This window comes from Hypanus sabinus, chromosome 10 (assembly GCF_030144855.1).
Source record: "Hypanus sabinus isolate sHypSab1 chromosome 10, sHypSab1.hap1, whole genome shotgun sequence".
NCBI classification, from domain to species: Eukaryota; Metazoa; Chordata; class Chondrichthyes; order Myliobatiformes; family Dasyatidae; genus Hypanus; species Hypanus sabinus.
In genome coordinates this window covers 111,450,812-111,475,139 of record NC_082715.1, presented here as the reverse complement: position 1 = coordinate 111,475,139, position 24,328 = coordinate 111,450,812, and the positions used below count along the sequence as shown (strand labels likewise).

The window sequence follows — 24,328 nt, the reverse complement described above, 5'->3', positions numbered from 1 at the left end:
CTTCTAAAAGCTGTTAATGTATCTACTTCAACCACTTCCTCTGACAGTTCATTCTACACACTAGCTACCCTCAGGTTCCTATTAAATCTTTAACAACATACACAGCATGCTGGAGAAACTCAGCAGGTCAGGCAGCATCAATGGAGAGGAATAAACAGTTGACGTTTTGGGCCAAGATCCCTTCATCAGGACTCAATTTATTCATCAGCATCCCGATGAAGCATCTTGGCCCGAAACATTGACATTCCTCTCCATAGATGTTGCCTGACCTGCTGAATTCCTCCTGCACTTTGTATGCTCTGGGTTTCCAGCATCTGCAGAATCTCTTGTGTCTACTAAATCTTTCTCCTTAAACTCATGTCCTCTAATTCTTGAATTCCCAATCCTGGAAAACAGATTGCTTTCACCCTAAGTATGCCCCTCGTGATTTTATATGCTTTATAAGATAACTCTTCATTCTGCTATGTTACAATGAAAAAGTCCCAATCTTCTCAACATCTCTCCATAACTTATCAAAATAGACAATAGACAATAGACAATAGGTGCAGAAGTAGACCATTCGGCCCCTCAAGTCTGCACCGCCACTCTGAGATCATGGCTGATCATTCACTATCAATACCCAGTCCCTGCCTTGTCCCCATATCCCTTGATTCCCCTATCCATCAGATATCTATCTAGCTCCTTCTTGAAAGCATCCAGAGAATTGGCCTCCACTGTCTTCTGAGGCAGTGCATTCCACACCTCCACAACTCTCTGGGAGAAGAAGTTTTTCCTCAACTCTGTTTTAAATAACTGACCTCTTATTCTCAATCCATGCCCTCTGGTACTGGACTCTCCCAACACCTGGAACATATTTCCTGCCTCAATCCTATCAAATCCTTTAATTATCTTAAACGTTTCAATCAGATCCCCTCTCAATCTCCTCAATTCCAGTGTGTACATGCCCAATCTCTCCAATCTCTCTGCGTAAGACAGCCCTGCCATCCCAGGAATCAACCTAGTGAATCTACGCTGCACTTCCTCAATTGCCAGAATGTCCTTCCTTAAACCTGGAGACCAAAACTGTACACAATATTCCAGGTGTGGTCTCACCAGGGCCCTGTACAAATGCAAAAGGACATCCTTGCTCTTGTACTCAATTCCCCTTGTAATAAAGGCCAACATTCCATTTGCCCTCTTCACTGCCTGTTGCACTTGCTCATTCACCTTCATTGACTGATGAACTAGGACTCCTAGGTCTCTTTGCATTTCTCCCTCACCTAACTCTACACCGTTCAGACAATACTCTGCCCTCTTGTTCCTGCTTCCAAAGTGGATAACTTCACATTTATTCACATTGAATGACATCTGCCAATAACTTCACATTTATTCACATTGAATGACATGTCATTTGCAATTGAACTCCATTTGCAATTCTGTTTACCTGGCTGATCAAGATCCCTCTGTACATCTTCACTGTCAACACCAACTATTCCAAAGTTTGAAGTACATCTATTATCAAAATATGTATACTTTTATACAACCTTGAGATTTGTCTCTTTATTGGCAGCCACAAGACTAAGAAACCCAGTAGAACCCATTAAAACAAAAGAAGATAGTCAAACGCACGAAGTGCAGAGCGAAAAGAAATAAATTGAGCAAACAATAAAAATAAGCAAATAGCATTCACAACTGAAGTTCATGAATGTAAGTCCACAGCCAGGAAGATTCAGAAGCCCGTTAGTTGCAGGCCTCAGCCACAGTTCAGTAGAGAGAGCAGTAAACCTTGTGGAGCAGAGAGCTGAACTGGCCTTTCCCTTGCCTCTTGTCCTGACACCCTGATCTTTTCAATCTGGCCTGGTGCTTAAATTGTCAGGTTGTTCTTTGCTCTTGGACCTGAGGCCTGCTGCTTCAATTTGCTTTTGGGCCCAAGACCTGCCATCCCGACTTGGCCCGTACCTGATCTTCAGAAATTGGCTTGGCGCTTAAAACTATCAAATTTTAGGTCTTTCCTAATCTTGGACCTGTGCTTTGCCTGGACTCTGTCACACCTCGCCTTGGTTCTATCACATTGAATTGCCCCCAGGATTGTTCCAGCAATGGCCATTCATTAGCTCGTTCCCTGCTCTTCTATCTGGGCCCCACCTCCTCCATTTACCCTATACACATTTCACCACAACCATCCTGCATCTTGAAGACTTTATTTCACCCTGAAAACACCATTAAGGTGGTTCAAAAGTTCAACTCTGACAGGGAAGTTACAAGCTATTGTTTGCAGGGATAGTTTAACAGAAAAAAGTGTGATTAATAAAGTATTTAGTTGTTTTCTTTGTTTTATTTACCACCAGCAGCTAGTCACTGAGCTTCCATCATAAACTGGAAGTGTCATGTGCAAACTTACTTTGTATATTCACATCCAAGTTATTGACATACATAACAAATAGCAATGAAGCATTAAGCCTCGGGGAATAGTTACTAGTGATGAAATATTAATGATATCAGATGAAATCTCAAAGCCTTTTATTAAACACTTACCTTATGTTGTTTAGCTATGACATGCACAAGAAAGTTGGTCCTAACATTGTCAACATTTGGTACAAGAATTGAAGTATAATCTGGCTCGCTGTCAGTTGGATAGAGATACTCCTGAACCTGTGTTTGCCAGTTCTTCCATTCACCTGAATCAAAAAGCAAAGAACTGTTCAAACAAAGAAACTCTCTGCAGTTTGGTTCTAATGTTGATTATTGGATGTTCTTTAAAATATCTTTATCAACATATTCAGTGATAAATATTTTTCTATAAATGAATGAAAAATACTTACTTTATTGCATTAGAAAAATAAATACCTTTCAAGCTTTTAATTTTTCTGGATTGATACTGAATACTTATTTTAATGTTCAGTCAATTCAGTGGCTAAATATGCCACCAGATTCAGAAGAATTTTTTTTAAGTATTTCAGTTTGATAAACAGAATTCAAACTGGAAGAATGGAAGAAGGAAAAAACAATCAAAGTATGGCGAACACCACTACAACCTGCAACCTGGTCATCTCTGAGGCTGAGGTACGCAGCTGTTTCCAACAAGTGGACAGTTGCAAGGCTGCAGGACTGGATGGCACCCAGGAAGCGTGCAGCACAACTGTCAGGTGTGTTGACTGACAGTTTTAATCTCTCTCTCCCCCAGTGTAGAGAGCCCTTCTGCTTCAAATTATCCCTGTACCAAAAAAGACCAAGGTAACATGCCTGAATAACTGGCGTCCTGTCACACTCACCTCAATAATGCTTTGAGAGGCTGGTCAAGGATTACATCTGCAGCTTGCTACCCCAAACTGGACCCCCTACAATTCACCTACCGACACAACCAATCACAGACAATGCAATAGCCACTGCTCTACATACTGTCCTTATACATCTGGAGAAGAATGCTTATGTGAGAGTGCTGTTCTTGGACTACAGTTCAACATTCAACACCATAATTCCATCCAGGCTCGACAGGAAGCTCAGAGACCTCAGCCTTCACCCTGCCTTGTGCAGCTGTATCCTAGACTTCCTGTCAGATCGCCAGCAGATGGTAAGAGTGGGCTCCCTCACCTCCACCCTTCTGACTCTCAACACAGGAGCCCCTCAGGGCTGTGTACTAAGTCCCCTCCCTTACTCCCTGTATACCCATGACTGTGTCACCATCCACAGCTCTAATCTGCTAATTAAATTTGCCAATGACACTGCATTGATTGGCCTTATCTCAAACAATAACAAGGTGGACTACAGGGAAGAAGTCATCTCTCTGACACAGTGGTGTCAACAAAACAACCTCTCCCTCAATGTCGCAAACAGAAAGGAGCTGGTTGTTGATTACAGAAGGATTGGAGATGGGCTAACCCCTATTGACATCAATGGATCTGGGGTTGAGAGGGTAAACAGCTTTAAATACCTCTGCATCCACATCACCAAGGAGCTCACGTGGTCATTCACACCAGCTGTGTGGTGAAAAAGGCACAACAGCACCTCTTTCACCTCAGACAGTTGAGGAAGTTTGGTATGGACCCCAAATCCTAAGAACTTTCTACAGCAGCACAATTGAGAACATCCTGACTAGCTGTATCACTGCCTGGTATGGGAACTGTACTTCCCTCAATCGCAGGATTCTGCAGAGAGTGTTGTGGATAGCCCAGCACATCTGTAGTTGTGAACTTCCCATTATTCAGGACATTTACAGAGACAGGTGTGTAAAAAGGGCCTGAAGGATCACTGGAGACCCAAGTCACCCCAACCACAAACTATTCCAGGTGCTACCATCCAGGAAACAGTACCACAGCATCAGAGCCAGGTCCAACAGGCTCCAGGACAGCTTCTTCCACCAGGCCATCAGACTGATTAACTCACACTGATTAGAGTGTATTTCTATGTTATTTTGACTGTTCTATTTATTATAAATTACTATGACTGCACATTGCACATTTAGACAGATACGTAATGTAAAGATTTTTACTTCTCATCTATGTGAAGAAATAAGATCAATTCAATTCAAATGTGACTACTACTGGAGTGCGCATGCAGTTCTGGTAACTTTTTCAAAAGAATATCATTCCTCTCTACATTACAGAGGCTACTAAGATAATAATTTTGAGTATTGGGAGCTTAATTTTAGAAAGATGAAGAAAACTGGGATTTTCTTAGGAAACACAGAATATATGTCGTGATATAAATAAAGCTAACTGAAGGAAACTGATCACAAATAAAACAAGGAACACCCTACTTAAATAATAAAGAAGAACAAGCGTAAAAAATGGAGATTAAAATTACGTAACATTTATTATTGGGTAGAATCTTGTTTTTAATCATTCTTTTTCTAAATTAACTTAAAATAAAAGTAGCATATGCTTATTGGAGAATAAACGGTATATAACCATTTCAATTAATCAGAGGGTTGCATAACATTTAGATTCTTGAAATAAGTTTAAGGTTGAGAGATAGCAATGCAAGGAACCTTGATTTAGTATCAACAAAGTGGTGTATAGAGTCATAGAGAAGTACAGCACAGAAAAAGGCCCTTCAATCCATCTAGTCCATGCTAAAACCATTTAAACTGTCTCGTCCCATTGACCTGCACCGGGACCATAGCCCTCCATATCCCTACTATCCATGTACCTATCCAAACTTCTCTTAAATGTGGAAATCATGGACCACTTGTGTTGGAAGCTTATCCCACACTCTCACAACTCTGTGAGTGAAGACGTTTCCCCTCATGCTCCCCTTAAACATCTTACCTTTCACCCTTAACCCTTAACCCATGACTTATGGTTGTAGTTCCACACATCTAAGTGGAAAAAGCCTGCTGGCATTTCCCTATCAGCCTATCTAAACCCCTCATAATTTTGAATACCTCTACCCAATCTCCTCTCAATCTTCTACATTCTAAAGAATATAGTCCAAACTGACTCAAGCTTTCCTTATAACTGAGGTCCTCCAGACCTGCTGACATTCTTGTAAATTTTCTCTGCACTTTTTTAATCTTGTTTCATCTCTCCTGTAGGTAGATGCCCAAAATTACACACTGTACTCCAAATTAGGCCTCACCAACATCTTAAACATTTCAACATAATATCCCATATTATGTACTCAGTACATTGATTTATGAAGGCCAGTGAGCCAAAAGTTTTCTTTTTGACCCTATCTATCTGTGACACCACTAGAATACTACAGCACAGCACAGGCCCTTCAGCCCTCTATGTTGTGCCAACCCATATATTCCTTAAAAAAAGTCCTAAAATCAAGTCAAGTCACTTTTATTGTCATTTTGACCATAACTGCTGGTACAGTACATAGTAAAAATGAGACAACATTTTTTCAGGACCATGGTGTTACATGACACAGTATAAAAACTAGACTGAACTACGTAAAAAAAAAACTACGCTGGACTACAGACCTATCCAGGACTGCATAAAGTGCACAAAACAGTGCAGACATTACAACAAATAATAAATAAGACAATAGGACAGTAAGGTGTCAGTCCAGGCTCTGGGTATTGAGGAGTCTGATAACTTAGGGGAAGAAACTGTTACATAGTCTGGATGTGAGAGCCCAAATGCTTCGGTGCCTTTTCCTAGACGGCAGGAGGGAGAAGAGTTTGTATGAGGGGTGCGTGGGGTCCTCCATAATGCTGTTTGCTTTGCGGATGCAGCATGTGGTGTAAATGTCCATAATGGCGCGAAGAGAGACCCCGATGATCTTCTCAGCTGACCTCACTATCCGCTGCAGGGTCTTGTAATCCAAGATGATGCAATTTCCGAACCAGGCAGTGATGCAGCTGCTCAGGATACTCTCAATACAACCCCTGTAGAATGTGATGAAGATGGGGGGTGGGTGGGAGATAGACTTTCCTCAGCCTTCGCAGAAAGTAGAGATACTGCTGGGCTTTCTTTGCTATGGAGCTAGTGTTGAAGGAGATTCTCCGCCAGGTGAACACCAAGAAATTTAGTGCTCTTAACGATCTCTATCGAGGGGCCATCAATGTTCAGTGGGGAGTGGTCACTCCGTGCCCTCCTGAAGTCAACAACAATCTCTTTTGTTTTGTTCACATTCAGAGACAGGTTGTTGGCTCTGCACCAGTCTGTTAGCTGCTGCACCTTCTCTCTGTAAGCTGACTTGTTGTTCTTGCTGATGAGACCCACCACGTTCATGTCATCGGTGAACTTGATGACATGGTTTGAGCTTTGTGTTGCAGCACAGTCGTGGGTCAGCAGAGTGAACAGCAGTGGACTGAGCACACAGCTCTGGGGCCCCCCCCTGTGCTCAGTGTGATGGTGTTGGAGATACTGCTCCTGATCTGGACTGACTGAGGTCTCCTAGTCAGGAAATCTAGGATCCAGTTGCAGAGGGAGGTGTTCAGGCCCAGAAGGGTCAGTTTTCCATTCAGCTTCTGAAGGATGATTGTGTTGAATGCTGAAGTCTATGAACAGCATGCAAACGTATGTGTCTTTTAAACCCACACTACCCCATAACCCTCTATTTTTCTTTCATCCATGTGTCTGTCCAAGAGGCTCTTAAATACCCCTAATGTTTTAGCCTCCACCAGCATCCCTGGCAAGTCATTACAGGCACCCACAACCCTCTGTGTAAAAAACTTACCCCTGATGTCTCCCCTAAACTTCCCTCCCTTAAATATGTACATATGCCCTCTGGTGTTTGCTTTTCATGCACTGGGAACAGGTGCTGGCTATCCACCCCATCTCTGCCTCTCATAATCTTGGAGCCCTCTATCAAGTCCCCTCTCATCCTTCTAAGCTCCAAAGAGAAAAGTCCCAGTTCTGCTAACCTTGCCACATAAGACTTGTTTTCCAATCCAAGCAACATCCTGGTAAATCTCCTCTGCACCTTCTCCATAGCTTCCACATCCTTCCTATAATGAGGTGACCAGAACTGAACACAATACTCTAAGTGTGGTCTGACCAGAGATTTGTAGAGTTGCAACATGACCTCTCTACTCTTGAACTCAATCCCACAATTACCCTATTACCATTTTCAATGAATTAAGTACCAGTATTCCCAGATCCCTTTGTTCTACCACACTCCTCAGTACCCTACCGTTCACTGTGTAAGACATACTCTGGTTGGTCCTATGTTCAAAACCTCACTCTTGTCTGCATTAAATTCTATCTGCCATTTTTCAGCCCATTTTTCCAGTTAATGCAGATCCCTCTGCAAGCCATGATAGCCTTCCTCATTATCCACTACATCCCCTATCTTGGTGTCACCCACAAATTTGCTGACCACATTATCATCCAGATCATTGATATAGATGACAAACAATAAAGGACCCATCACTGATCCCTGCATCACACCACTAGTCACAGGCCTCCAGTCAGAGAGGCAATCCTCTACTACCACTCTCTAGCTTCTCCCACAAAGCCAATGATAATCCAATTTACTACTTCATCCTGAATGCTGAATGACGGAACCTTCTTGACAAACCTTCCATGCAGGACCTTGTCAAAGCCTTGCTGAAGTCCATGTAGACAACATTCATTGCTTTATCTTCAAGTGTGGTAACTTACTTGAAAAACTCTGTAAGATTGGTTAGACATGAACTACAATGCACAAAGCCATGCTAACTATTCTTAATCAGTCCATATCTATCTAAATGCTCATATTACTTAGAATACCTTCCAATAACATTCCCACAAATGTCAGACTCACCAGCCTATAATTTTCTTGTTTCTGTTTAGAACCTTTTTTAAACAGCAGAATGACATTGGCGATCCTCCAGTCCTCTGATACCTCTCATGTTGCTGAGGATGATTTAAATAATCTTTGCTAGTGTCCTTGTAATTTCTGCACTTCTCTCCCATAGGGTCTGAGGGAACTCTTTGTCAGGGGATTTTTCTATCCTGATTTGCCTCAGAGTAGCAAACACCTCCTCCTCTGTAATCTATACAGGGTCTATGAAGTTGATGGTGCTTTGCTTCACTTCTATAGACTCTATATCTCCAGAGAAAATACAGGAGCAAAGAATGCATTTAAGATCTCCCCCATCTGATTTGGCTCCTGACATGGATTACTATACTGGACTTCCAGAGGACCAATTTTGTCCCTGGCATTCATTTTGCTCTTAACATACCTGCACAATCCCTTGACTGCTAAAGCGACTTCATGCCTTCTTTTAACCTTCCTGTGATCTCTTGCATTCCTTGTACTCCATAAGCACCTAATTTCTTCCTAATTGCCTACACCTGCTATGCACCTCCTGTTATGTAGGGGGTGAGAAACAACTAAATAGAGAAAGAAACCTCAGTCTAGCAGGCACACCGGAAATAGACTTGATCACGCACATTCGAAGTGCACAGTGTTTCACAAGTATATAAACAGAGGCTGTTAAACAAAATGTTCCCACCCTGCTGACGAGTTTTGGCCCAAAACATCGACTGTACATATTTCCATAGGTGCTGCCTCGCCTGCTGAGTTGCTCCACCATTTTGTGTGTGTTACATGAAAACATTATATTATTACCATCACAAATGTGATTTGACATGGGCAGAGTGGCTTAATTTAAAGTCCTTAGGCATAATAGAGATAGGGTTAGCGCCCAGAAGCAAAAAGACCGATCACCTTCCTGGGGTTTTACTAGTACACGTCACAGCGATTATTGATATGTAGGTAAACCACATGTAAAAAGAACAGGGCAACAGCAGCTGGAGATCTCAGTTTATATAACCTAAGTAGTGAGATGAGTGGGAGGACAGGAAAGATGGGAGTAATTTTTAAAAGCCATTCAGGAGAGCTTTTTGAGTCAGTACTTGAACAGCTCTACCACCGGAGTAATACCAGATTTAATTACTGGGAAATCAGCCAGGTGTGTGCTAAAAGTGTTAGTGAGAAACAATTTGCAGATGATGACCATAATTTTATATTTTTATAAGTTTGTTATGAAGAACAAGTATAGACAGTAAGTCAACAACCTAAGCTTGAGAGAGGCTAAATTCAATAATCAATATCTGATCTTGCAAAACTGGCCTGAGAGCAGCTACCTGCAGTTATGTTTACATGCAGCCAATGGGAGTCTTTCAAAAGACAAACACTGTAGGTTCAGGGCTAATGTACTCTTGCAATAACCATATAACCATATAACAATTACAGCATGGAAACAGGCCATCTCGGCCCTTCTAGTCCATGCTGAACGCTTACTCTCACCTAGTCCCACCTACCTGCACTCAGCCCATAACCCTCCATTCCCTTTCTGTCCATATACCTATCCAATTTTATTTTAAATGACAAAATCAAACCTGCCTCTACCACTTCTACTGGAAGCTCGTTCCACACAGCTACCACTCTCTGAGTAAAGAAATTCCCCCTCGTCTTACCCTTAAACTTTTGCCCCCAAACTGCCAACTCATGTCCTCTTGTTTGAATCTCCCCTACTGTCAATGGAAAAAGCCTATCCACGTCAACTCTATCTATCTACCTCATAATTTTAAATACCTCTGTCAAGTCCCCCCTCAACCTTCTATGCTCCAAAGAATAAAGACCTAACTTGTTCAACCTTTCTCTGTAATTTAGGTGCTGAAACCCAGATAACATTCTAGTAAATCTCCTCTGTACTCTATTTTGTTGACATCTTTCCTATAATTGGATGATGAAATTTGTTCAACAAGTCTAGGGAGCCCTAGCTCTGAAGCCCTAGATCTTCAGGGCTGGATAAAGAACCAAGATAGCATATGGAAGCTTAATAAAAGTAAGGCCTGAAAGGAATATAGAGAGCAAAGACAGTACAAAAAAATAAGGGCACAAAATAATATTGGTAGGCACAAAGAAAATCCTTATGCATTTCACATGTATATTTAGGGTAAAGGTGTAACTAGAGAAAGAGTAGGGCCCATTAGAGATGAAAGGGGCAAACTACGTGTGGAGTTAGAGGATAAAGGAGATGTGATAAATGAACTTTGCATTCAGTAAGATTTGAGGATAGAGTCTAGAATGAATTATCATAACATCACAAAGGAAGAGCTGTTAAGTGCTTTGGCAGGATTAAAGGTGGATATTTAATGTAGTGAAGAAAGAGCTGAAGAGGAGTGAAAGGCTACGTTTGAGACAAGGACTATTCCACTTAGTTTACACTTACTTTTTCTAAGATGAGAGGAATTGAAAGAAAAGTTCTTGTGGGTAAGAACCAGTTTTGTAATGAGGATGAGATTGTCAGCACAGGGGTACTGATTGGGTCTTTATTGCAGAAAGGTGGGAGGGCTTAAGACCTTTCTGACTGGTGTTGGAAGTGTATGGACCTGATGTCTAAGGTGAAGGTGAGACAGGGAATTGGAAACCGGATCCATTCATACTGTAACTGAAGATATAGAACATGGAGTGTGAAGGATATTATTGATTGAAGGAACAGTTTTATATTGTTGTCAATAGAAAGTTATAGGCCTAAAGATGAGAAAGAATTAGGAAGCAACAATAAATGACCTAAAATGGGAGGAAGAGAAAGTAGAATATCAGAGCAAGTAGGCAGGAAATATTAAACAAAAGGAGATCCAATTACAGTGTGAAAAAGAAGAGGAGGAAAACACGTTGATAAAGAGTAAAGCAATGAAGTTTTAAACATGTATTAAATAGCTACCTTCATTGCAGAGCATACAGAAAAGAGAGACCATATGATATCAAGCAGAATTAGGTGATTTGGTATTTAACAGGTCTGCTATGCAATCATGATTGATTTCATTTTCAACCTCATTCTCCCAACTTCTTCCCATAACCTTTAACTCCCTTAGCAATAAAGGGCCTATCAAGCTCCAAGATAAATACACTGAATTACTTAGCTTCCACAGCAACAAATTCCACAGTTTCACTACCATCTGGCTGACGAAATTCTTCTTCAGCTCAGTTTTAAATAGATGACCCATGTTCTTGAATACTGAAGCTGTGTCCTTCAATCCCAGACTTTCCTATTAATGGAAACATCCTCTCTTCATCCACTCTATCCAGAACTTTCAGTATCTGGTAGATTTCATTGGGATCCCCTTTAACTTCTGAACTCCATCAAGAGTAGACCCAGGGATATCAAATGCCCTTCAAAAGTCAAGCCTTTTATTCCGGGATCACTTTTGTGAATCTCCTCTGGATCCTCTCAGGGCCAGCCCCTTTGGAAAGGGGCCCAAAATTTCAATATTGCCGTAGAAAAGCAGCGTCCATTATCAAAGATCCTCACCACCCAGACCATACTCTTTTTTTCACTGCTGCCATCAGGTAGAAAGTACCAGGTGTCTCAAGACTCACACAACCAGGTTCAAGAACAGTTATACCCCTCAACCATCTGGCTCTCGAACATAAGGTGGCAGCTATACTCATTTAAGAACTCTGTTATATTGTTATTTCATGATCGTTATTTACTGCTATTTATTTATATCTGCATTTGCACAGTTTGTTTATAGTTAACAGTTCCTGATGTTTATAGTTTACAGTTATTGTTTTATGGATTTGTTAGGTATGCCCGCAGGAATAGAATCTCACCATTCTATGTGGCGACATGTGCGTATTCTGATAATGAATTTTACTTAGAACTTTGAAGAGGTATGGTCAAGATAACCGTGGGAATCGGTAGGTTTATAAAAGACATCAATTGACAGTTAGTTTCCAGAGAAGAGACCGAGAGAGATTAAGAAAGGGGAGGGAGGTATCAGAAATAGACCAAGTGAATTTAAAGGATAGGGTGGAAGTTGGAGGCAAAGTTGATGAAATTGATGAGTTTGATATAGGTGCATGAAGCAGTACCAACGTAATTACCACTGTAGTGGAAGAAGAGATAAAAATTTGAAGTAAATTTATTGTATGGAGCCCACAGATCGACACCGTGGTTCATTGGCACCATCTTGTACAGTTGGGAAGCATTCTCAGTTCCTCTAGCATTTTGTGTGTGTTGTTCATTTAACTCCCCTCTCCTTTCACCCAGACAGCGTTACTGATCTCCTTGTCTTCTCCCTCAATTTCATCACTGATCCTATTCAATGTATCATCCTTTAACCACTTTGAACATGATATGGTCATCATATCTTCCATCCACCTTCAGCATTCTGGGGCAACTGTTCCCTCCATAAGGATCTCTGTTATTCTTACAATACTACTTACTACTCTCGTTTTCAAGGCACATAGTTCAGGAGATATAAACACTTATAAAACCATAAGACCAAAAGACATGTCATTTGCTCAGAGCCTTCTCCGCCATTCCATCATGGGTGATTTATTATTCCTTTCAACTCCATTCTCCTCCCTTCTCCCTGTAACTTTTGACACTCTTACTAATCAAGAACCCAGCAACCTCTGCTCTAAATACATCCAATGACTAGACCTCTAAGATTCACCACCCCCACCTAAAGAAATTCCTCTTCATCTCTGTTATAAAGAGACATCCTTTTATTCTTAGGATGTGCCTTCTAGTTCTACACTCCCTGACTCGAGGAAACATACTTTCCATATCCATTCTATCTAGGTCTTCCAATATTCGATAGGTTTCAGTGAGATCCCCCTCATTCTTCTAAATTCCAGCAAGTACAGGCCCAGAGCCATCAAATACTCCTTATACATTAACCTTTTAATTCCAGAGATCATTCTTGTAAACTTCATCTGGATCCTCTTCAATGCCAGAATATCCTTTCTTTATTAAGGGGGCTTAAAACTGCTCATTATACTCCAAGTGCATTCTGACCAATTCCTTAAAAAGCCTCAGCATTATATGCTTGATTTTATATTTTTAGAAAATAGACTACACTGTTATTCCTTCTACCAAGGTGCATAACGATAAACTTCCCTGCACTGCATTCCATCTGCAATTTCTTTGCTCATTCTCCTAGTCTGTCTAAGTCCTTCTGAAGATTCCATGCTTCCTCAACAACCCCAGCCACCCACCCACTCCCCAAACTTATCTTTGTATCAGCTGCAAACTTGGCCACCAAGCTATCAATTTCATTATCCAAATCAGTGACATGTAACATGAAGTGGTCCCAACATTGACCTCTGCACAACACTGCTAGTTACCGACAGCCAACCAGAAAAGGCCCCTTTTATTGCCCCCTGCCAGTCAGCTTATCTTCTATCCATGCTGTGATGTTAGTACATTTTCTGCAATACCGTAAGTCCTCATCTACTGACTCTTCTTTGTCTATCCTGCCAGTTATTTCCTTAAAGAATTCCAACTGATTTGTCAGGCAAGATTCCCCTTAAGGAAGCCATGCTGACTTTGGCCTGTCTTTATCTTTTTACCTCTTTCATTCTCAGATAGTTGAACTAGAGATGCACAGATACTTCTTCCAATTTAAATACTCAATTTGGTGCTCACTATGTAGTCTTCTCCAACACACCTCCATACAGAGTGAAAAAAAGATAACTAGGCAATTCCAGTGCCTGTCAGCTTAATTCTGCAACATACTCCCTCTTCCCCCATGTTCTTATATTTTTCAAATGAAGCCCATTGTAGACTTGAAGAACAGAATTTTTTGACCTGGTACGTAACAGCACTCAGGACTTAATATGGAATTTAATTTCAAATAACCAGATTCCAAGATTGCTTAAGATCGCCAGAACAAGCAGGATCTCCCAGAGGCCACCCATTTCAATTCAACTTCCTATTCCCATTCCTATATGTCCTTCCATGACCTCCTCCACTGTCATGATAAGGCCACACTTAGGCTGGAGGAATGACACCTTTTATTCCATTTGGGTGGCCTCCAACCTGATGGCATGAACGTCAATTTCTCAAACTTCCAGTAATGCCTCCCTCCACCCCTCAACATTTCCTATTCCCTTTTCCCTCTCTCATGTTATCTCCTTGCTCACCCATCGCCTCCCTCTGGTGCTCCTCCCTCATTTCTTCTTTCTTCCATGGCCTTCTATCACCAATCAATTGCCTAGCTCTTTGCTTCATCCCCCCCACCCCCTCCAAGTTCCACCTATCACCTGGTGCTTCTCTTTCCCCTCCCTCCGCCTCTCAAATCTACTCCCCAGCTTTTTTTCTCCAGTCCTGCTGAAGGGTTTCGCTCCGAAACATTGACTATGCATTTTCCCATAGATGCTGCTTGGTCTGCTGAATTCCTCCAGCATTTTGTGGGTGTTGCTTGGATTTCCAGCATCTGCAGATTTTCTCTTGTTTGCATAAGAACTTACCAACATTGATGAAATATCATTATATTGAAAGGGTAACTCTGCTCCTAGCTCTACAGATGCTACCTAACTTGCTAATTTTTTCAGCATTGACAGTGTTTTTCTTCTCTAAAATGCATCTTATAGTTCTAGCATTTCCTTTTCATTACCACCCACTTCCAACCCTTTTCATTCATTCTCTTCTTTCTAATCATCTTCTGAGAGATCAGGTGCAAGTTCCAAGCCTTACTCTGTGCAGTTCTGTTCACTAGGAAGGATCTAGTTGCCAGGATGTTTGAGGCACAAGATACTGCAGATCTGGAATAAGAAACAATCTGCTGGAGGAACTCAGCAGGTTGCGCAGCATCAGTCGGGTGGGTGGTTAAGGAATTGCCACTTAGCCCATTTCTGTTAATGTTAGAAGTTGGTTGTATCGAAGCAGGTTCTATGGCTGAAGTTCACTCTATTGTTATGCTGTTCTTACCTGTCTTAACAAGAAATTCAAACATGGTCTGATTGTCATCTGCAGAAATTACTGGTAGGTCAAGTGTATTCCTGTACTTTTGGAGGAATTGCTCGAGTTTAGCTCTGCCATCTAGCTCCAATAAGGCACCAATACTCCACATTAGTACAAATACAAACAGCCGATTAAGTTGCAATTCATTAGAAAGTCCTCCATCTTCTGTTGAAGGCATCAAACCATCCAGAAGTGTAAGTGACTAAAGGAGATAAAATCATCACTTGTGGTTCAATGCTTCTCTTGTATTAGGATTTTTTTCACAAAAAGAAACATTAGATGTTTTTAAATGTATATTAATATCCAAATAAAGCATAACAATCACACGTCAATATATAGATCAGAACTCAGACGACATTTAAATTACCTTTAAATTTATCTCATATGATTTCCTGGTAGGAACTTATTGAGAGAAGATTGCCTAGTTCTCAGTGGCTTTGAACCAATCTGTTATTAAGTTCATACTACATAATGCTTGTTGGCTGTTTAGCAAGTATAGGTCATGCTTTGGCTTCACATTCTTAGTTTTGAACCAGCATTTAGCGTTAGATTGATAGTGATAAGAAAATATTTTAATTCATAAAGCTCTACATTATGAATAAAGTTCTGGTACTGCTTATAGTCCACAGCAGCTCCTGGAAACAGATGAATATGTTAATCCTTTATCCTATTTATCACAGTGGTTCAGGGGTCTACAGCAAGGTCTGCATCAGAATTTTCTGCAGACCACCGTGTTACCAAAATTGTCCTAAAGAATCATCTTTAAGACAGAATGATTTTGATCAGGTTATTTTGGTCTCTTTTGTTTATTCTCAGTTCATTTTGGTCCCTCTTGTTTATTCTCTCATCATGTTTGGCATGTTCATTAATTGTTTAATTTCATCAGTGATTTACCTACAAAACAATTGTCTGTATTTGGGCATTGCATTTTCTGATCCACAGTATATTCTGCACACTATATTTGATTTGAAGCTATACATCTTTACAGTTGGTTTCCAGAATCGATTTGAGAACTCCTAGAATTATTCCTTACCTTAAACCTGCTTTTAGTGATCAATATTCAACAACCTGGAAAACAGAAATGCTGCAACTCTCAACAGGTCAGACAAAATCTGTGGGAAGAATCTTGGACTGCTAGCATTATTTTCTGTTTTTATTTTAGTGGATCAGAGTTGTCAGTAATGCACAATAAACATATAGTACTGAAAATGCTTTATGCTTATAAATACTTATTCAAATCAAATATTAGAATACAAAACTTCTAACCTGCATAATGTAGTTACACTCCAATAGCTCCATTACTGGTTTCAGATTTAATTTCATATACGTATAAGTTTCTTCAAATACTTCATTATACAGGGCTTGTAGAAGTTCAGCCTCCCGAGGAAGACGTTTATTTAACCAGGCCTTTAAGTCAAAGCATAGAAACTTTAAAAATAATGATATAATCCTAATGGTTCTCTACTTCTGATTTTTTAAATCCTAACTATTATCTACTAGCTTTTAACTATTAATCCTTCTTTGAAAATCAAATTATAACTAACAAATTATAAATTTTACCAAGATGACAGAGAAGATTATGTACAAATTATAACCTCAGTATAACCTGGCCTCGTCGGTTCAGGTATGTACAGGGCATCCCTTTTAGTGGAAAATGTTTTAGTAGTGAACAAATTCTATAGGTTTATAACACAAAAATGCACAGTGATCACCAGCCTGGGCATAAAAGAAACACAAAGGATTGCAGATGCTGGAATCTGTGGGAGTAAAGGCTTCCCACAGATGCTGCTCGACCCATTGAGTTCCTCCAACAGATTGTTGAGCCAAAGAATAAATTTGTTCAAGTAAAACGTTGCAGGTACCAAAAATCCAAAATGAAAACCAAAGATATTGGAAATTAGTTTTGACTGCCAACAACAGCGGTTCCTTAGATTTATGCCACAGTGGTCTAAATGACCTTGCACCAATATTAGTGCAATTGCATGTAAGTTCAATGCTAAAAGAATGTCAAATGCACAAGCTGCATCATGACACAAATGCTGGGTTTTAGTTTTGTACCACGATAATGTAGAAATAATTGCAATTGTACTTTGTTCTTTATAAAACTCATTTTCATCTGTGAAGTCCTGAAAAAGCAACACAAGGCAATCAAACTTCTTTGCAACAGCCCTGGAAGGTAACTCATTCTTGTTTTTTTTTTCCACAGCATTAGACAGCCTGTACATGTTAAGTGGGATCCTACTAAAAACTGTAGGATAACAATTTTAATCAATTGTGTTAATCTTACACAGTGCTTCAAGCACTCCATTTCCAATGCAATTCTATCTTCTCTTTCACATCCTTCTCTGTCATGCTTGAGTATTCTATAGCCTGGAATGTTGAATTGCCTTTCCTCCCTCCTTTCAACCACGCCTCCATCAGAACAACAATATCAGATTCTCATGAGCCAATCAACACTCTTGGTTTTTGAGTCCTGATGAAAGGTCTTGGCCCAAAATGTTGATTGTCCATTTCCTTCATAGGTGCTGGCTGACTGGCTGACTCCCACCATCATTTTGTGTGCTTGCAGTTCATTTGCCCTGTCTGTACGACTCAATATATTATAACAGATATAACTCAAACTTCTTTCATTCCATCCCTCAACATCTACCTTAATGTGCCTATGTCTGCCTTGTATTCTGGGATATTGATGAAAACACTTGCATTGGGATTCTAGACATATCTGTATCATTGAGGCTGGGAAAGGATGGTAGGGTGAAGGAACGATGGTTGATAAAGAAGTCTGGTCAAGAAGGAAAAAAATGTTTTTGTTTAGGAAACAAAGAGCAGACAGGGCTCCAGATAATTACATAGATGGAGCTTAAGAATGGACTTGGCTGAGCTAGAAGGGGACATGAGAAAGCCTTGGCAAGTAGGATTAAGGAAGACTCCAAGGCATTCTATACATACATGAAGAATGGGAGGATAACTAAAGTGAGGGATAAAACATGAAACATGCGTCTGAAGTTGGAGGAGGAAGGGGAAGCCCTTAATGAATATTTTGCTTTGCTTCAGGATTTACCAGTGAAAGGGACCTTTACAAATGTAAGGACAGCATAAACCAGGCTGATATGATGGAACATGTCAATATTAACACAAAGAATATGCTGGAACATTAGAATAGACCAAATGGTATATACCTCAGAAATGAGGTTAGAGATTGTTGTGCCTATGGTGATGATCATTGTATCATCATTGATGACAGGAATTGTACCAGAAGATTGAAGGGTGGTAAATATATATATCCCCTGGTATTATAAACCAGTAAGTTCTACATCAGTGGTGGGCAAATTATTGTAAAGGATTCTTAGAGACAGGACTTCAGAGTATTTAAAGAAGCATAGTCTGATTAAGGATAGTCAACATGGCCTTATGAAGAGCAGGTCATGCCTCAAGAGCCTGATTGAATTACTTGAGGAAATAACAAAACAAATTGGTGAAGGTAGAGCAGTGGATATGGTGTATATGGATTTTAGTAAGGCATTTGACAAGGTTTCCCATGGTAGGCTCATTCATAAAGTCAGGAGGCATGGGATTCTGAGAAAATTGACTGCGTTGATTCGGAAATGGCTTGCCCACAGAAAGCAGAGGATGGTTGTAGATGGAGCATATTCTGCCTGGAGGCTGGCAGCTAGTGCTGTTCTGCAGGGATCTGTTTTGGGACCCTGCTCTTTGTAATTTTTATAAATGACGTGGATGAGACAGTGGAAGGGTGGGTTAACACTTCTGCAGTTCTGGTCACCTAATTATAGGAAGAGTATGGAAGCTTTAGAGAGGGTGCAGAGATTTACCAGGATGTGGCCTGGAGTACACAGCAAGTCTTATGGGGATAGGTTAAGCGAGTAAGGCTTTTCTCTCTGGAGTGGAGGAGGATAAAAAGTGACTTGATGAGGTGTACAAGATGATAAGAAGCATAGGTACAGTGGCTAGCAGAGTGACTTTCTACCAGGGCAGATACAACAAATTCAAGAGGGCATAATTTTAAGGTGATTGGAAGAAAACAAAGGAGGGACATCAGAGGCAGTTGTTTCCCCCTCTTCCCTTGCCACACAGAGTGATAGATGCATGGAATATGCTGCTAGAAGTGGTGGTAGAGGCAGATACATTATGGATATTTAACAGACTGTTAGATAGGCACATAAATGAAAGAAAAATGGAAGGCTATGCAGGAGGGAAAGGTTAGACTAATCATAGAGTAGGTTAAAAGGTCAGTACAGTATTGTGGGCCATAGGGCTTGCACTGTACTGTACTGTTCTATGTTCTGTTTTAGCCTTCCTTCCTACCACATACACATTCCCCTTCAACTCTGAATATATCATGTCCCATTCTCCTGCCAAATTAGTTTACAACAGCACTAGCAAAACTCCCAGGAAGGTTTTTGGATGCATTCCTATTTGGGTGCAATCCATCCAGCTACCTCCTAGAACATCTTTTTAGCCACATATTAAATTGGCTCTCCTTCCAATTCCCATTCTTGACTGCACATGTCACAGGAAGTAATTCAAATTGACGATGTTAAAGATATCCCGATCTCTAAATTCATACTGTGATACCTCATATAATGTGAACCATCATTTCTGCCTTTTTACTTTCCCCCTTGTAAAATGCTTTACACCTTTGTGTATTCATGTCATAAACTGCAGAAATATGATCACTTTCAAGTCCCCTACTATTATTGTCTTATGACTCTTGCTCTTCCACTTTTATTCAGCTAAACCACCTACCATGTTGTGAACTTAGTTCTCATTAGACTTGCCAAACACACATTCATCTCAACCTTTATAAAACACAAAGTTAGTTCTGGAGTTTGTGGTTTCCCTATTTGCCTGCTCACCAATTCCTTCTCTGACTGATTGTTGTAATTGAGTCATAGAGAGATACACCATGTGAAACAGTTCATTTGACCCATTGAGTTCATCTTGCCCATTAACTGTCTCCTTTCATTAAATCCTACATAAATCCTATTTTTATTCTCCCCATTCTCTTATCAGCTCCCTTCAAATACCCAGTCTACACACACGCAGATAACAATCTACAATGGCCAAATAATCCACCAACTCACGCATCTTTAGGATGTAGGAGGAAATCCCAGTAGATACAGCATACTGTAGTACCTTCATTTGGCACACAAGCTCTGAAACCTGATGCTTCAGATGCAGAGAGAAAGTTAGGGGACTTGTAGACCACTCCAACAAAATACTTCAATGTTTCTTTTCTCCATCCAAACATTCTACATTCCTCTCTATTGTACCAAGTCAAAATGGTGTTATCCCTTTCCAGCTGACCTTTAACTGGTCTCATGAAATGATGCTCAACATTGTATTCATTTGAGTGCTGAGTTTCAGGAAATCCATGTTGGAAACAATTATTTCAATTTCCTTCCAAGACTTCATCTCAATTATATTCAATAAGTATCATAAATATAGAATATCAGAAATACTATTCCATACAGGCTGAGACTGTTACCTTCAAAATTGGCTTCCAGCTAAGAGCAGAAGAACTTATATAGACCATCCCCATCCTGGACACTGTGGCTGGAGATGCATTGTCAATGTTGTGTACTTCAAACAATAATTTGCAAGAAGGAGCCATTGGAATACGGTCACCATTAGCCAATGTTAAGGTCTTATTGTCATCCAGTACAGAATTTAAATTTTCTATCCAAATAGCATCCACTGGGCCATCTAGAACGATCCAGATATTCTCACCTACAAAGCAAATTTGTAAAAAGCCATTTAAAAGATATTTAATTTCAATGTCTATTGAGTTGATTAATTTACTGTGTAAACATAAGGTACAGAGTTGTTGATTTATTCCTAGAACATCAATGTCATTTGTGAACAAAGATCAGGTTGTTGCTGTATTTGGCCACACAGTCAGGGGTATACAGAGAGCAAAGCAGCGGTCTGAGCAAACAGCACTGGGGAGCACTAGTGTTAAGGTGGATGAAATGTTTCAATCAATTTTAACTGAGGACTACTGGTCAGAATGTCCAGAAGCCTGTTACAGATGTGGACACAGGGAATCCTTGGTGGGTTAGCCAACAGACAGAAAGAATTAGTAGGTAGTACTGGAAGGTTGTTTGTCAGATAGGAGCCTGTGACCAATGGTGTGTCATAGGAATCAGTGCTTGGTCCACTGTTGTTGGTTACATATAATTGAAGAATGTAGGTAGACACGACTACTGTTGGCAGAAATGTGATTAGAAAATGTACAGGAGTGAGTTCAGATCAAGTAGGCAGCATTTTGTATGCTTGCCTTCAATGGACAGGGAACTGAGTAAAAAAAATTGGGATGTCATGTTACAGCTGTACAAGATATTAGTGAGACTACACCTGGAATATTGTGTGCAATTCTGGTTGATTTACTACAGGAAGGATGTCTAATCTGGAGGTGTAGAAAAGATTCATGACGGCGTTGCTAGGATTGGAGGGCTTGTGTTATAAGGGAGGCTAGATAGAGTGGGACTATTGTCCTTGGAGCAAAGGAGGCTGAGGGCTGACCTTACTGAGGTATATAAAGTCATGAGGGACACAGTTAAGGAGGTCAGTCTTTTCCCAAGATAGGGTTAGTTTAAAACAAATGGCATAGGTTTAAGGTGAGGGGAGTTAAGACTTAATATGGGCTGAGAGGCAAATTTTTTCACACAGAGTATGGTGGGTATGTGAAATGAGCCATCAGTGGTAGAGGCATGTATAATTACAACATTAAACAGATATTTGTATATTTGTATAGAAGAGATTTAGAATGATATAACCAAATGATGACACATGGGAACAGCAGTAAGGATCTTGGTCAGTATGGCCAAGTTTGACAGAAGGGTCTGTTTCCAACATACGACTTAATAAGCCTGCAATCCATTTTGGCTTACTCCAGATCCTATTCAATCCACTCTGCGCATTGTCAAGATAAGACTATGCATGGGAAACATCCAAAGCTGCAAGCCTCGATGACATTTCAGCTACAAAATATAGAGTAGTGCTCTAGAATTACCTATTTCTCAAAACATTATTTGAATAGAGCTACAATACTGGATACACCTTACATGTGGAAAATTGTTCAAATGCAAGATATGTACAAAAAGCCAGACAGATTCACACAGTTGCATCCAGTCATCAGACACGTTTGATGACTGAAATACTGTACTATCAATGCACATATTCCTCAATAACTCGCTTAACTTGGTGTGATTTGGCTTTACCAGAATCAATCAGCTCCAAATGCTATTGATTAGTGCAGATGTGGATCAAAGAGCTAAATTCCAAGGTGAGATGACAGTGACTTCCCTTTAAAGATTTAGAATTTATCCTTCACCAAGGTCAAATACCCATTTGTTGCAATTAATTTCCTCTTGAGGAAATTAGTGTGCAAGAAATTTTCAAACCACAAGGTGAAGGAAGATTTAATGGCAAACTACACTATGCCAAAAAGACTCTAGGCCAGCTTTGGAGTCAAATTGCATTGATGGTGAGGACCTTCAAGTACCTGGGGTGCACCTGGATGACAGACTTGAGTGGAGCACCAACACAGAGGCTGTGTACAAGAAGGTCCAGAGTCGCCTCTACTTGCTGAGGAGACAAAGGTCCTTTGAAGTATGCAGGCCTTCCCTTCACATGTTGTCTCCAGTACAGTCTTCTATGAAGTGGTGTGTTGGGGCAATGGCATCAACACAGGTGATGAGATAGGATCAATAAACTGATTCCAACAACATATACAATGGATGCTCTTTTTTTTTTACTTAAAGCATCGACTTTATGGTGGACTAATAGAAATGCCAAAGTGAAGAAAAGAGTCAGTATTTTTCTCCCAAAGTTAAGACAAGTATTATAGAAAGCAGATAGGATAATGAAAGTGAAGCCAAGATCAATTGCAATTTCATTGAAGATAGAATCAGCTCAAAGACATATGCCCTTCTCTTCCTATTTCTCTATATTTATAATGTAAAGAGTCTTTTCATGTACATGATGATTATCTATCTTAATGTTATTAGTTATCAAAGAATAAATGCTATCTGGGGAATGATTTATTGCTCTTGTATGAGGTAGATGTGAATTTATACTATGCTGATCTATAAAATATTAACGTATGACTCAGATACGTTTGAATACATTTTCATCCTCTGGGCAATTGTACCCTTTTCATCAAAAGTTGAAAACTAAATGTCTTATTGGTTTTAAAACTATGGAAACAACTTACAATGTGGAATTTAAAAACTGAGTTACCCTTTTTTGCTTTGATAGATTTCCTCCAAAGAGTTGAGAAGATTCCATCAGTCCAGTCATTTGTTGAAGTATCCAATCGGCCAAACATCTGTGGAGCAGTAATAGCCTTAGGATTCATGCGCATCTCCCGGTGAGGGGCTCCACACTCAGTCATTGCCTGCATTAAGATGTGAATTACGCAAGTCTTTCCAGAACCACTGGGACCCAGTGTCATCAGTCCATGACGAACTCTAGCTGTTTCATATAGCTGAAAAGTGAACAGCAGTTTTTTAATAGAATTCAACTCAAAGTGACTGAGCTGGATGTGAAACAGATAACCATTCTCGCTCAAGAGCAGAAAAGCAAGCTACTGCAGGAACTCAATGTCAGTGGCCTCTTTAGAGGCAAAGGGGTAGTCTATGTTTCAGGTTGAGACCCTGTATCAGAACTGAGAAGGGAATTAGCCAGATAAAGAGGTGAGAGGGAAGGATAAAAAAAGCTGTCAGCCAATAGGTGGAACCAGAAGAAGTGGAAGATGATGGGCACGTGGAGCCAAGTGGTAGAGGGAGAGGGGGAGAATCAGGAAACTGGCTAACAGGTGATAGAGGTAGATAAAGAAATAGGAAATAAGGAGCTAGCTAGGGGGAGATTTAAGAAGGCAGACTCAGTGATTGGAAAGTGATAATGGACAGCTGGAATCATTTGGGGGAGAGGATTGAAGAACCAAAAGAAATAGTGTGTTGGTGATTGGCATACGGAACCAGGTTAGGGAGTAATTCTGAGATCACAACACTGGAGGTTCGTCCTTTAACTTGGTACCTTTGCAGAACCTCATCACCCCTCCTACCCATGTCACTGCTTCTGATGTGGACCTTTGACTGTTCACTCTCCTCCTTTAGAATGCTATGGGCTGATCTGAGACATCCATGACCCTGGCACCTGGGAGGCAACTTAACATCTTCTTCACAT

At 40.4% G+C, this 24,328-nt stretch overlaps 1 protein-coding gene across 1 annotated transcript in view; it reads right to left on the bottom strand.

Annotated features, from left to right (window-relative positions):
- Positions 1–24,328, bottom strand: part of LOC132401348 (dynein axonemal heavy chain 8-like) — an 895,336-nt gene that overhangs the window by 282,443 nt on the left and 588,565 nt on the right. Inside the window, exons 50-55 of the mRNA XM_059983478.1 lie at positions 23,381–23,627; positions 20,625–20,866; positions 16,385–16,525; positions 15,086–15,320; positions 11,687–11,692; positions 2,515–2,657 (exon numbers count right to left, since the gene is read on the bottom strand). Of these exons, the coding sequence (XP_059839461.1) occupies positions 2,515–2,657; positions 11,687–11,692; positions 15,086–15,320; positions 16,385–16,525; positions 20,625–20,866; positions 23,381–23,627 (1,014 nt within the window). The remainder of the gene's footprint in view (positions 1–2,514; positions 2,658–11,686; positions 11,693–15,085; positions 15,321–16,384; positions 16,526–20,624; positions 20,867–23,380; positions 23,628–24,328) is intronic.